This window comes from Acomys russatus, chromosome X, assembly GCF_903995435.1.
Source record: "Acomys russatus chromosome X, mAcoRus1.1, whole genome shotgun sequence".
In the NCBI taxonomy this organism is placed as follows: domain Eukaryota; kingdom Metazoa; phylum Chordata; class Mammalia; order Rodentia; family Muridae; genus Acomys; species Acomys russatus.
Window position 1 is genome coordinate 85,852,599 of NC_067169.1, and position 15,663 is coordinate 85,868,261.

At 37.0% G+C, this 15,663-nt stretch overlaps 1 protein-coding gene across 1 annotated transcript in view; it reads left to right on the top strand.

Annotated features, from left to right (window-relative positions):
- Positions 1–10,504, top strand: part of Alg13 (ALG13 UDP-N-acetylglucosaminyltransferase subunit) — a 70,128-nt gene extending 59,624 nt beyond the window's left edge. Inside the window, 4 exon segments of the mRNA XM_051142249.1 lie at positions 214–375; positions 4,363–4,403; positions 6,648–6,870; positions 9,445–10,504. Of these exon segments, the coding sequence (XP_050998206.1) occupies positions 214–375; positions 4,363–4,403; positions 6,648–6,870; positions 9,445–9,701 (683 nt within the window). The 3' untranslated portion in view covers positions 9,702–10,504.
- Positions 10,505–15,663: the final 5,159 nt, after the last annotated feature.

Here is a 15,663-nt window from a genome sequence, read left to right on the forward strand (position 1 = left end):
TGCGTGAAACGTCTTTTAATTGGGTAGCCTCCCAAGTGTTTGTTTTTAAATCAACCCATGAGAATTCTATAATGTTCTGTGATTATACTGGGGGCAAAAACGCAGGCTAGCTACTGCTTTATAAGGGGCAACAGCTGTGCATTGTTAGTCGTGTTTTATTTGTTAGTTATTGCCATCCTACTCCTAATAATTTTCTGATTTCTACTGCTGCAGCCTTTCTTCAGCCTGCTGCAGCAGCAGCAGTGGCAGTACCACTACCACCGCCTCCACTTCCTCTTCTTCCTCCTCTTGAAGCTGGAGATGCTTCAGGCTTATCTCTACCACTACCACCACCACCTTATTCCTGTGATCCAAGTGGAAGTGATCTGCCCCAAGGTACTGTATTTTGAGATTTGGTATAGGTTAATTAGGTTTAAGATGTTTTTTGAATCTAGAATATTGTATGGATGATTGATGGGTACAGAACCAAATGGGAGTGATTTGAGCTTATAATTCTAGGTGACTAGCAAAAGGAGCGACACTAGTGGATAGTTGGATTTAATTATGACTCTCTTTTGTTTCTCTCTTGTAGCTACATGTCTTTCATGGAAGAGACTCAAAAATGGATAGCTTTGGGTTTTTTCTCAAGTATTTTATTTTAAATCGGGAATTAATTTTTGTTTCTTAAGTTCTTTTCCCAAGTGCATGGAATTGTTAACCTTTTTGATATTTGGTTTACCAACTGAATTTTGAGGACATGGAGATAGCTTCTAATCATCTGATCTGCTTTGAATATCTACTGTTACCCTGCTTCCTTAAACAACCAGCAGTGGTTTTTCCATTGAAGTTCTTTGTTGCCCCTGAGTTTGGCAGTATTACTCAAAGAGAATTGTAGTTGTAAGTCGTTAGCAGCTTGCGTATACTTTCTTGCTTATAACATTATCCTAATTTTTTCCTAGCTGCTGCTTTTTTTCTGAGTTCTTTCTAGACCCTGATCTAGTTACCAAGATTTTCTCCAATTCTGTTCTGTTCTTTTTCTAGCTAGCCTTTGTTCAGAAATTTTGGTTGCTTACTAGACATTTTCACTTAGCGTTTTTAACTTTCAATCTTCAGTGGTCTCTAATGAAATGCCACATCTTTTTCCTCTTGTCTTTCACCAGTCAACACATATTTATTCCTCTTCTTGGTTTCCTGTTTTGTAAGTATTATTGTTGTTTCTACCTAATTTAACCCAATATCTAATCCTGATTCCTTTATTCTGACTGCCTTTGGTGCCCAAATAGTATTGAACCATCACATAATGTTGATTTTCTATTCTTAAGCATTTTATTGTGAAGATATTCAAATAAACAATGCTGTTTTTTAAATGACAATATAATTACCAGCAAGATTATGTTGTTGATGTTCAGTTATATTGTTTTAGCACATATTTGCTCATTGTTCTTTTATCTGGAAATTAAGTCATCTTGTTTTTGATGGCTTGAAGGGTAAATTGTATATGTCAGTAGACCCATCTAACCATAAAGGATAATAAAAATGAGTATATATACACAATGGAATACTATTCACCTATATAAAAGGCAAAATTCTGTCATTTGTGGATAAATCTAGAGGACATACATAGTACTTGGTAAAATAAGCCAGGCACAGAAAAAAAAGACAAGTACTGCATGTCTCAATATATTTGTGAAGTATGAAAACATGTTTTTTATCTCATAGAAAGAGAATAGGATTGCAATTCCTAGAAGTTGAAAAGAGTGTAGGAGGGTAAGTGAAGGAAGATTGTCCAAATATCATGCCTGCATAGCAGATATTTACTAAGCTATATCTCCAGCCCTGTCCCATGATTTACATATGTCACCATCCTGTCTTTCCTTTGGCCCGTCCTATTTTCCCCTAGATATCATCATTGCTTTGAACTTTTGTTTTCTACCATTCATTTATATGTGAGTTAATGTTCTTTAAATTGGTGACTCACTTGTTTTTATATTGCTTTTTTAAGTGAATATTCTACAGTTTGTTCTATTTTTTAAAATTATAAATTCTTTGAGAATTTCATAAAATATGTTTTGAACATATTCATCCCCCTCAAGTTCTCTCTTTACCACCTCTCAACCTTCCATCTTTTTCTACACAGTCTTGAGATTTTTTTTTCCTTTGCCCATAAAATCCAGATTGTGTTGTCCAGCTATTCTTGGAATTGGGTCCTGTTCTGGCGTGTGGTCAGCCCACCAGGGGTCAAGTCATTAAAGAAAACTGACTGGCCCCCTTGTAGAAGCTATCAATGCTAGTAGCTCCTGAGTGGTGGTATTACATATCCACCTTTTCTTTATGCTGGGATTTTGTCATGCTGGATTGATGAGCTTTGTATCACCATACCACGTAAGATAATAGATTTCATTATGACGTTTTTATACTGTGTATCATTGTACTTTGACCATATTCACATTCTGACTATCATCCCTCATACTTGATGTTCCCACTACTTACTTTTTCCTAGATACTTAGTTTCTTTCTCCTTTCGTGTCTTTTATATATGTTTATTTTCTCTCTCTCTTTTTAAAAATTTATTCTTGTTACATCTCAATGGTTATCCCATCCCTTGTATCCTCCCATTCTTCCCTGCCTCCCATTTCCTATATATGTTTATATGCAGTTAATATGTAGTTAAATCTAGATTCACATACGACAAAGTAATTTATCTTCCCAACTTCATTACTCTTTCTTGTATTCCCGTCATCTTCCTTTTAAGAGGCCTTCTATCATTCATTCCTCTGTTACTTTGATGTTTCATCTTCCAATTTTATCCTTTTAGTACATCAAATACAGTTAATATTAGGATGTTAACCTTGGCATGAATGATTAAAGATACCTCCTAAAAGAGTTCTAGGCCAGGCATAGTATTGCATGCCTTTAATCTCAGCACTCAGGAGGCAGAGGCAGGTGGATCTCTGAGTTTGAGGGCATCCCGGGGTCTGCATGAGGAAGTTCCAGAACTTCCCAGGGCTACACAGAAAAACTCTGTCTTGAAAGACCAAAAAAAAAAAAAACCCACAAAAAAAACTAGTTTCTCCTCATGAAAGGATACATTTACCTGAGTCTGGCTTATTTCACATATGATCTGTAATGCCATTTATTTTCTGATAGATGTCATGATTTTACTTTTCATATCTGAATAAGACTCTATTGTGTATATGTCGCCTTTTCTTTATCCATTCATCTGTCAGTAGATCTTTAGGCTGGTTCCAGGTCTTGGCCTTTGTGAGTAATAGCATGTTTTTATGGTTCATCCTTCTTGTAATAGGTAACAGTATTTCACTCTATAGTTTAATAATAATGATTGATTGTTGTGTATTTATTATCTATAAATTGATGGTGATTTGAGTTGTCTTTACTTTTTGACTATTAATGATACTGTTATGAACATTGATATGCAGGCTTAACTATTGGTATTTGTGGGTACCAAAGAATTTACTTCCTCTTCTTACATTCTTTAGCTTGAACATCGACTTTATATCCCCTCTATATTAGTCAAAATACAAAATGATTCTTTCAAAATGGCAAAACATATATATTTCTATAAGGAGGCTGTCACTTAAAGAGACTTTTCAAAAATTCATCTTTTAGTGGAACTTGGACTATAGTAATAATAAAAATATGCATGGACCCAGGTCCGTCGCATTCAGTTAAATATACTCATGGATATAATTAAAATACTGAGAACAAGGCTAAGGATTTTGCTCAGTGGTAGACGTCCCAGTTAATGTTTTCAAGGCCTTGAAGTCCATTCTAAACATTAAAATAACTTAAAACAAGAATGCTTACATTTTTCTCTTTTTCTGTACATCTAATTTCGGTTAAATTATGAACTATTTGAGTTGACTTCTATACTTGGAAAACTTTTACAGTCTTAGGCATTAATCCTTTCACCTGTCTTTGGAGTTCTGATGATGGTGTGTTATGATACATCACAACAAGATGAGTTGTTTCATATTATGCCAGCTTTCTCAGTGGGCATCACTCCCCAGCAGTAGTAGAACAGCAGTTTGTACTGTTTAGTATTGTTATTAACTGAGGTAAGGTTGTAGTAAAATTCCCATCTTGAAGCAAGCAAGAAAATGTCTTTAGTAATGAGAGAACACCATTCTAGTAATATCTAATACTAAGAACAGAAATGAAATTTGTGTTCTAGAATTAAACCTTTTGTTGCAAAATAGTCATAGCTATTCCAAGTGAAAAATAGTCCTTTAAAATAAAATTGACAGTGGTGGTAGTATGTGAGATGGCTGTGTCCATAGCAACTTGAATAATGCTCAGAGAAAAGTTTGTAAATGATAATTCAGATTGCTTACATCAATAAAATTCATTGTGTTTTTGTTTTAGATACAAAAGTTTTACAGTACTATTTCAATCTGGGATTGCAGGTAGGGATAATATTAAAATTATATTGATAAGTCCTGTATTCAACTGATAATTGTTTTGAGAAATCGGACTCTTGAACTTTAAAAACCAAGAATACTGTGAATGTTTAAAAGGTCTTATTACTCTTAAGAGATCTCTGAAGATTCTGTCGGACAGTTTTATACTTTAGCATGGTACAGTTTGTCTTATTATAAAATGTTAAAGAGTGAGGGCTGCCATCCCACTCTTGGAATATACCCAGAAAATGCCCTACCACACAACAGGGACATATGCTCAACCATGTTCATAGCTGCTCTATACATAATAGCCAGAACATGGAAACAGCCTAAGTGTCCCTCAGTAGAAGAATGGACTAAGAAACTGTGGTATATTTACACGATGGAATACTACTCAGCTATTAAAAACGAGGAATTCCCAAAATTTGTGGACAAATGGATTGATCTAGAATTATCTAATGAGTTGAGTTCACCCAGAAGCAAAAAGAGACAAACGGTATATACTCACTTATATCAAAACACTAGTCCAAGGGATACGTACCATGAAAATCTTTACTTACCAAGAAAGTGGGTCAGAGGACAGGATATCCGATTGAGACTTTAGGCAAGAGTAGCATGGAAGAAAGAGGAAATAGTAGGACCCACAGGGTCCTGGAAACCTACAAGAAGAACTTTATGACAGGCAGATCTGGATCCTGGGTTCCTCCTCAAACTAAGGCACCACCCAAGGAGAATATAGGCAGTAAGCTTCGAACCCCTGCCAAGACCTAGCCGACGAACATGATACTCTCCACCGTTGAGTGGAGAGTGAGATCTGACTCTCACACAAACTCTGGCGCCCCTTTTCTAACCATGTCCCCCGGATGGGGAGACCTGGTGGCACTCAGAGGAAGGATAGCTACTTAAAGAGACTTGATATTCTGAGAGCATATATAGGGGGAGGAGGTCTCCCTCAATCACAGACATAGGGGAGGGGAGAAGGGGAGAAATGGGAGGGAGGGAAGAATGGGAGGAAACAGGGGAAGGGCTAACAATCGAGATGTAATATGAATAAATTAATGAAAAAAAAGAGTGAGGGCTGCGCTTTAAGCAGCACAAATTCATATATATTAGATTAGACTTCATATTTAATATTATATACCAGCCCTCTGTGTTACATACTCAGAATGAATTGATTATTTATTGTTTACTTAATGTCTTATAGAAATTTCTGTATTCTGTGAAATTAATTAGACCTAGTTCAAATACATTTTAATAACCTTTTAAAGCACTAACTTTAGATACTTGCCAAATTCTTCCCTGAGTTGAGAGGTGTAGGTACTAACATATATATTAAACTATTAGTCTCTTGAAAATGCCTTAGTAGTCCATAGTTCCTCACAATAATTTCTCTTAAACCTTAGACATAAGCAGAAATCTTTCTTCTCCATATAAAATACATCCAAATTACGAGCAGTGGGATAGATATTCTTTGATACTATCTTTTTAAATTCTGTTTTAAGAGTTGATAATTACTTGTCCCTTCAAGTACTGCACTCATATGTGGAAACTTTGATACATAATTCATAAGACTGAGGCATTTAAAAGTACTCATAGCCAGGCATGATGATACATGTCTGTGATCCTACCTAGTCAAGAAGCTGAGGTGAGGATCACTTCAACTCTTTATTTCACAGGAATACTATTTTACTTATTTTATATATATGAGTGGTCTTATTTCATGCATATCAGAAGAAGGAATCAGATTCCATTACAGAGGGTTCTGAGTCATCATGCAGTTGCTGGGAATTGAACTCAGGACCACTCAAAGAGCAGCCATTGTTCTTAACTGCTGATCTATCTCTCTAGACCACTTTTTGCCTTTAACTATTTGATAGCATGACTTTTTGCCTGTGTAGTATTCTGCCATGAATATATAATGATTCTCACAGCACCATATTGTTGAGTACTTAGATTTTTCACTAGTTTTTACTTTAAAAAATAATGCTACAAGTGACATGTTTGTGCACAAGTCTGTTTATATCTTTGATTTCCTTAATATGATTTTCTAAATGTATCCCTAGGTATAAATATGAGCAAAAGGTGGTGTAAAAGATCTTAAAGTCCTAGTTTAAAAAATTTTTGTACATAGCAGATGTCACAACACCTGAGAATTGACACCCGATTTCTTTAAGCTAGGGATTATCCTACTTTAAGAATAGTGAAAATAAGAATTTTTGTGTTTTTACTTGCTACCTTTTCTTGCTCCAGTGCTATCATCACAACTGCTGGCATTCCATGATCTATGTGCCACATGTGCTGCAGCAGCAGCAGCAACAGCAGCAGCAGCAGCAGCCGCCACCACCACCGCCGCCGCTTCAAGTAGAGAATTATCCAGATTATACTGAGCAACCTCTGGTAGACCAAAGTGATCCTCATCTGTACAATGATGTAGCGAGAGCAGATGACACACAGACAGATATATCAACAAATGGTGAGTATGTAATAATATTGCCACTAAGAAAGTCAGTTGGATTTTATTGTGTATAATTTAATTTCAGATATTTCAATAAATTTATATGCATTTAGACTATCCGTTCTGAAAATGTATTATGTAGATGCCTTGTGATCCTGGCTCTTTGAAAGCATGCTTATAGGTAGGAGGCCAGCAGTATTTACAAACAATACTGAGTTTTATTTGTTCTTTCTCTTTTCCAAACTGGGGATTGAACACAGTGCTTCATATGTTCCAGGCAAGAGTTCTACCACTGTGTTACAGCCCCATCTCATTTCTGGACTTTCTTAGCTACTTTTTTATTGTTATGAAAAGACACCATGAACAAACTTATAGAAGAAAGTTTACTGGGAGTTTGCTTGTAGTTCCTTGTTCATCATGGTATGGAGCATGACAACATGCATGTATGCATGCATGGAACTGGAGCAGTAGCTAAGGTCTTAACATCTGATACACAAGCCTGAGGCAGAGAGGTGGGGGAGGGAGAGAGAGAGGGAGAAGGAAGGGAGAGATCATCGAGCATGAGCTAACTAGGAAAGGCCTGGGATTTTGAAATCTCAAAGCCCCAACCTTTTCCAAGAAGGATGTACTGCCTGCCTAATCCTTCTAATTTCTACCAACTGTGAACCAACTATTGAAATATATAACCCTATAAGGACCATTCTTATTCAAAATACGACAACATTGACTTTGTGACATTTGTATTCAAGGTGCTGCTGTTACCATATGGCACTGGCACCAAACTGTGCTAATAAACCAGTAGGCTTATTAGTGCTATACTCCACATAGAATTGTGGATTTTTTGTTTCTTTCTTCAGAGAAGTTCCTTAAAACAAAACAAAACCTAACTTGGTCTAGGTGGTAGTGTAAGCCTTTAATCTGAGCACTTGGAAAAAAGAGGCAGGCTGATCTCTATAAGTTTGAGGACATCCTGGTCCACAGAGTAAGTTCCAGGATAGCCAAAGGTACACAGAGAAACCCTGTCTTGAAAAACAAAAACAACAACAAAAACCAAAAATGCCTGCCTTTATACTTCCTAGTTTTATTTATTTTTCTTCATCATAAACACAGGGACTAGTCATAAAACACTTCTATGAACTAAATGAAGTTTGATTTTTAAAAAAAAGGTTTGTTTATGTATTTTATGTATATGAGTGTCTGCATTATGCCTGTGCACTAGAAGATGGCACTGGATCCCAGCAACCATGTGGTTGCTGCGAATTAAAGTCATGACCTCTAGAAGAGCAGAGTAGCCATTGCTCTTAACCCATCAAGTCATCTCTCCAGTCTCTTTTAAACAGGAAGCCTAGGACTTTTATTTATTTTTTTGGTTTTTTTTTTTTTTTTTTAGGGTTTCACTGTGTACCTCTGGCTGTCCCAAAACTCACTCTGTAGAAAAGACTAGCCTTGAACTTAGAGATCCTCCTGCCTCTCTGCATTAAGTGCTGGGATTAAATGTCTGTTCCACCATCAAGGACTTTAAAATGTGGCATCAAATTCATGATCCTCCTCCTTCATCCTTTGGCAAATCCTGCCATGTATGTCACCACAGTCAGCAAGTTTAAATATTAAATTAAGGGAAATTACTTATTTTATTGAGTTATTAGCTGACTGCTAACATTGAACACATTTTTTCTTTTATCTTGAATGAATGATAGACAAACACCGTTGGCCTGACCAACATTTTCTCACATAAAAATGTGAACTGTCATTTTAGGGAGTAAAGCAACTGGCTGAAATTACAGTGAAAGAAAAATTTCAAATTTCCCAGTAATTTAAAACTTTTTGTGTAAATTAGTTGGAGCATTAGTGAATCTAGTTTTGTAAAAAGTAGAAAGAAATGTATATAATTTGCAAGATCTTTTAAATTAGTAGAGGTACTGGATTCCTAGTTATCAGCAGATGATGTCACCCATACCTGATTTATTTCTATGTATAAGCACATGCACTTGCAACTTTTTAATTTGGGAGATTTTAGACACTTTTGGTAAGCTCTTCTAGATACTATTTATATTCATATCTAAAATGCTCCTGCCGGGTAGGGTAGCACACTTCATTAATCCCAGAAATTAGGAGGTAGAGGCAAGCAGAAAGGTTCAGAAGAAAGTGTTGTGGATCCTGTTCAACTGGAGTTACAGATTGTTATAAGCCACCATGTAGGTGTTGGGCATTGAACCAGAGCCTTCTGGAAGATCAGTAAGTGCACTTAACCATCTCTCTAGCCTCTGTGATCTTTAAAAATGTTTTAATTATGTTTTGCGTATGTGTGTGTGAATGTGTATGTGTCTGTGCAAGGTGTGCCTGTGTGTATGCATGCATGCACACCATGCTTCACATGTAGCACTCATAAGGACATCCCAGTGAAGGAGTCAGTTTTCTCCCTCTACTGTGTAGGTCACTGGAATGTCAGGGTTCACAGCAAGTGCCTTGCTGGCATGCCCTGTAATCTTTTATAATTAATTTTATATTTAATTTTTCTTGCAAGAATATAAATTTTACATTTAGTGGATTTTTATAATAGAGTAAATATACTATATCTCTGCTTCTTTTCAGATACTTTTCCCATTGCTGATGCTGTGCCTGTCCCTCAAGGAACAGTATATTACCCAGTAATGACAGATCCCTATGGGGTACCTTTGCCAGGATTTGAGTCCTACATTCCTGTAGCATCAGATTATTCCAGTATTGCCATGTGGCATCCAGTTGGTGCAGCATATGGTGCTTCTGCCCAAACCCATGGTGCTATAAATTCTGGGCCAGTTGGATATATGCTCTTACCTAACTCACCTCATTATACACCTCAGAATTAAGATTTAGCAATATGAAATACTTTTTGCTGCCAGTTTTATTGTTATGGCTCATAATTGTCTTATATTAGTTCTTAAGAGGTTTAGTTGGTAAGAATGGTCACTATTGTGTGCCCTTTAAATTATTTTACTTTTGAAGTAAAATATTTCTTTAAGACAAAGGCATATTACTTTTTATTATGAAAAGAAAATTGGAATCAATGCACTACTAGTCCATATGATGAGCAAGTTCATTGGAGACAGCTTGCTCTTAGCCAACTTCTTAACATTGTATTATCTGATGATGCCAATTGATAAACGAAGGAAAACATATAAGCTATTTTCTTATGATCACCTCTATCAGCTATTTAAAATTGGTATGATTTCAATAAATTTAAACAGACAGAAAAAAACCCCCAACCAAACAAGAGCCTATGCTCCTGGGTATTTGTTTATACTAAATGAGAGTACTTGAGATTTCTTTAAGAATTGTCAGACTGAATTGCAGACTGATACTAATCAGTTTTGAAGGCACATGGTGTTCTGCTTTATGTTTGCCACATGCGGTATTGTTTAATACTGGATTTACATAACTGTCCTACTGCACAGTATTATAATGTCCTTTGCACAATTTGCAGTAAATAAAATCAGCATTTAAAATTGCCAAAACGAGTGGAGTTTTCTTTTTGTAACAAAGTGGGTGCCAGATGTTTGATTGTTTCAATATGTTTCCCCTGGCATTGTAGTTAAAAAGAATGAATTTATAGCTTGAATTGGTGAGGAGTAGTTGCAAGGCCATTTGAAATGTTACTTGATTTCAGCCCTATTGCAGTCAATACTAGTATTTCTTGTTCTTTTCTGAGTATGTTCCTATTCAGGTTGTATTTTACTGTTTGTTTTTGTTGTTGTTTTTTGTTTTGTTTTTGTTTTTTGATTAAAGAAATACATTAGTTAGCCTGGAAAGTATTGAGATTCTTTAGGGCATTTTTAAACACAATTTGTTTTTGTTGGTTCTCCTAATTTGCTTCTTCCCTTCTGTCCTCTCCTGTGTCTCTGGCCCTTTGTACACTCCTACCTCAATAGTTTGCTTTCTCGCTTTCACAACACATACATTCTTTTGTCTTTCTTCCCTTCCTCCACACTGCTAATCATTTTAAAGCAGAGTCAAGGTTTATTGAAGGTATTTTAAAACAGATTTTAAGCATATGGGCTCAGACAGAAAGGGACACACCTTAGAGCATGGGTGTGAGCTTCCCAGCATTTTTCCGTGTTTCTGTTAACCTCCTTGTGAATCTTAGGCCTCTTACTGTATTTTCTGAAAATTAACATTTGTCATGCCTTGGCACTTGTTTTTAGGCTTGCACTATCTCCTTAAAGCGTGCTGTCTCTGACTCTGTGAGACATATTTCACTGTCCCTGTTACCTTTCTGCCATTCATATATCCAAACAAGTTTTCTATTGACTAAGTCCTCTGGGGCTTAATTTGTTCCAATTACTTTGCTCATCAGCCACATGGCAACAAAAATACCCTTTGGTTACTACAAAACTTGTTTACAAATAGCATGAAAAATTTTTTAAATTGTGCTTATTTATTCTGTATGTGTGTGTATTGGATGTTAGGTGAGGATAGGGGTACTTATAAACATCACCTATATACATACATGCGTAGGTCAGAGGATAACTTGTGGGAATCAGTTTTAACCACAAATAACATCTTGTTTACAGGTTAATTTTCTTCTGAACAAGTCTTATCCTTCACTACATCCTGGGCCCAAACCAAACTAAAGCAAACCAACCAAACAGAATAGTGAAACATTTGAGACTTTAAGGCATGAGGTACTTGAGCTGTGCTAGAATAGAATTCATTACAAAGATACCTTGCCTTCAGTGTCCTGTTATCAAGACGATTGAAATAATGTGTTCCAAATAAACCAATATACTAGAGTTCTGCTTCATAATGGACACAGCACTACTTGGGTTTTTGGTTTAGCGTCTATAAAAAATAAATTATTCTGGCCAGTTTTCAATATGAGATGTGCCCTAGAGCTCATCACAGAGTCACAGATAAGCAAGAGGCTTTAGGCTCCTTTAATGAGAGATAAACCTGTTTTTGTTATGATCCCAAGTGTGGGATAGCAAATGGTCTTGTAAAAAACAAGTGATATTAATCCACTAGAAGGCAAACCACCTTGTGCGGGAGCTTGATTTTACCAGCTGAAAAGATCCGTGAACAGACTCTAGGAAGAGATATATAAGTGAGCTAGAAACAAAAGGCGGGGCCTTTGGAGACTTGAGATAGTTTTGGCTGTTCATTGCTCCACTTCGAGGTGCTCCTAGAGAGAACCACTTGAGGAAAGGCTTCAGGGCTCCGGGCTCCTGCTGAGGTTCCAGGTTCTGATTACTCCAGTTTCCAACAAAAGAAATCCTGCTGATTACACCAGGAAAAGTGTTCCTCAGAACTGATATCCTTATGGTTTTGTTATTGTATTCTTTAATTCTCTTTTCCTATTGTTTTGATTAGTCGGGTTATCAGTGACTCTCGGTTAATAACTTTGTAATAAAATATATTTGTTAAGAAAATTGAACCTACAGCTCCTCTCTCCCCTTGCTGCCAGCTCACATCTGCTTGTCTTGAACCCCTGAGTTTGAAAGTTACAGGCAGCCTGATACATGTTCAAGCCTCCAAACAGAAAAGGAGGCATTCTCAAGCCCCAGTATATCCATTAGCTAAAGCTTTGTTTTCTTAACCGATAGGATGGGGAATTTGGGAAGAAGGCTATGATAGAAGAGTGCAAAGGTGATCTCACAATAGGAGATGTTTTAAATTTATTTATTTTAAATTTATTCATTTTACATATTGATTATAGCTCCCTTCCTCATCTCCCAGTCCCACCCTACTTCCTTCTTCCCCCCTTCCTCCCTCCCCTAGTCCTCAGAAACGGGAACCCTCTTCCTCTATCATCTGACCCCAGCCTGCATCCTCTTCCTCTGTGGCCTGGCAAGGCCGCCTTGCCATGGGGAAATGATTGACAAGTGAGCAAGAGAATCCATGGCAGACACAGTGCTTATTATGGGACTCACGTGGAGACTGCTGCCTATCTTCATCTGAGCAGGGGTCTAGGTCTAGGTCTTTACCATGCCACAGACCTAAAGAAGCTAAATACCAAGGAGGACTCTAGGGATGAATCTTTTTTTTTTTTTTTTTAAGATTTTTTTATTATGGATACAGTGCTCTGCCTATATACCGACCTGCCTGCTGGAAGAGGGCATTAGGTTTCATTATAGATGGTTGTGAGCCACCATGTGGTTGATGGGAATTGAACTCGTGACCTCTGGAAGAGTGTTCAGAAGGGCAAATAGAATAGACACTGGAAGCAGTTGAAGAGAAGGAACAGGAAGGCAGCCTACCATAAAGGTCCTCTGAAAGACTCCACCCAGCAGAGGATAGAATCAGATGAGACTCACAGCCAAACTTTGGAGCAGAGTGCAGGCTTATGGAAGAGTTGGGGGGAGAAAAGGGCTCTGAGGGGATCAGAGCTCCACAAGAAGTCCAACAGAGCCGACAAATCTATGTCCAGGGCATCCTCCAGAGACAGGGGAGTTTAAAAACCACTGTTTCATGCCAAATCACTACACCAGCCAATTTGGCCTTTTTGCTGTTGTGTGGTGGCCTCTTTTCTGTAGAATTGTATACTGAAAACACTTTCCTGGTCCTGGACTGGTCTCTGCATCCTTGACTGGTTGAGGAATTTTCTCTCACTTTTATATTCTCAGATACTATGTAACAGGCTCCCAGACCTAACAAATGACACTGTCTTAGAGGCACCAATGACCTAAGAGCCCAGCATGTGGATCCCAATACCTGCCAAAAGGAGAACAAAGACCTAACTGTCATAGTACACAGTTCTGGGAAAGTCCCTAAAATCTTCAAGGTTTTTTTGTTTTTGTTTTTGTTTTTTGTTTGTTTTGCTTTTTGTTTGTTTTGTTTTGCTTCTATAGCTCTGTTTTATTGCTGTTTTGCTAATTGAAGTTTGTCAACCAGGGCATGTGTTTTGTGACTAAAAAGTCAAAACTACATGGTTTGAGCAATTTTCTGGTGTAGTCCACTGGCCAGTGAATAAAGACTTTGTATTGGATTAAGAACAAACAAAACAAAAAACCCAGCTTTTGCTAATCTTTTGAATTTATTAGAGTTTTTGTTCTTGATCTTGGTAAAACCAAAGTGGCATCTGAAACCTCCAATTAAGGAAATGGGACAGGAACTAAGCAAGGTTGTATACAACTGCAGTCCCGGCACTCAGCAAGAGCAGGGAAAAAGATCAGGAGTATACAGGCCAGACTCAGTTACATAGTTAGTTTTCATCCAGCCTGGGCTACACGAGACCCTAAGACAAATCAAAAGAAAAACCAGGTGATTGTACATTGGTTTATGTGTCCTAAAGTAACCATTCTCTGACACTTCTGAATGTCTTAACATTTCTAAACTACATAACTCACAGCAAGTGGATTCATCTGTCATTGGTTCACTAAGGTGCCTCTAAAGAGTATTTTAGAATGTATAGATGCATTTAGAGAACATGGAGTTGGTATTTATTTGGTTTTGAGGTGAACACTTCTGGCGTAGGTATTTCATTGTATGCTTTTATTACTTCAAACTTTTAAGGTGTTGCATTGCCTTAAATTGCATTACCAGTTGATGCATCATAATTTGATAATTAGCCATAAAAACTACTATGTAGTGAATTTGGCTTGTTATTAAATTAAATAATAAAGTATTTGTTTACACCACGTTGCTTGTATATTCCAGTCAGATTTATTTTTCTTGTTTTTATGAGTGTAGGAGGGTTAGGGTAACCTGAATTGCTGCAAAGGTCTGGAATAGTTATTGAAGATAGCTGCCAGAAAGGAAGCAATTTACTTGGTAATTAAAAAGCACGAAAGAGTACAACAGAAGCACTGGCAGGCTACTTTTTAGGGGATTGTGGGTGTTTATATCCATGCATGTGGAGGCTTAGAATACAACCTCTAATAGTAGTCTTCAGAAGTCATCATTTTATTTTCTTTGGAGCCAGAGTCTGTGGAACCTGGGATTCAACAGTTCTGGCTAGCCTGGCTGGCTGGCCCGCAAGCCCCAAGGAGCCATCTGTCTCTCTGCCTTCCTAGGACTGGTAATAGGAATGTACACAACCGTGTCTGCCTGCCTCTTTACATCGAGGCTTTGAGAATCAAAGTCGGATCCTCAAGGTTCTGTGGCAAGAGTTTTGCTAATGGAACTCTCAAGCCTCACTTTTTACACATTACCTCTTTAGTTGTCATTGACACCACAGAAGCTAATCCTGTGTTTTTTGTATTGTTAACCAAAGAGCCATTTCAAATTATTGGCAGGAGATATAAAGGTTATATGGTCGGTTTGAGGCTCCTTTCCTGATAAAATCTGATTCTACTAAAGGTAGAATTCTAAGTCCATATCAAGGAAAAGGGATTCATTTTAGGCTATGTATGTTTATTCTCAAAACTAATTGTGGCTCTCTGCTTTGATTAAGAGCAGATGAAAATATTGAGTCTATTTTACTGTTGAAATTCAAAACTTGTGAATTTAAAATGTTTCATTTCCGTAGAGTCTATAATCAAGGCATAACCATTTAATTATCTTTGGAAATGAAATCTAAACAAACAAATTATATTTTAATGTGAATACTATACTTTCAAAACTTAATTCAGATGCACATCTACACAAATAACAAAATCATCCACTGGGGAATGGTGGTAGAGCTTGAACTGAATCTAGGCTTTTCTAAATGTGGGAGATTTAGTCAACATTTGTACATGACACATTTATGAAGTGGTTTATATTACCTCTTATAATAAAAGTTTAAGAATGTAAGAACTAAAACAGTGAAAGACAGTCTCCTAGTCCCCCCCCCCCCCGATTTATAGAATATTGAATTTCAGTAGAAGCAACTTGATTTAGGAATACATGTCTTTT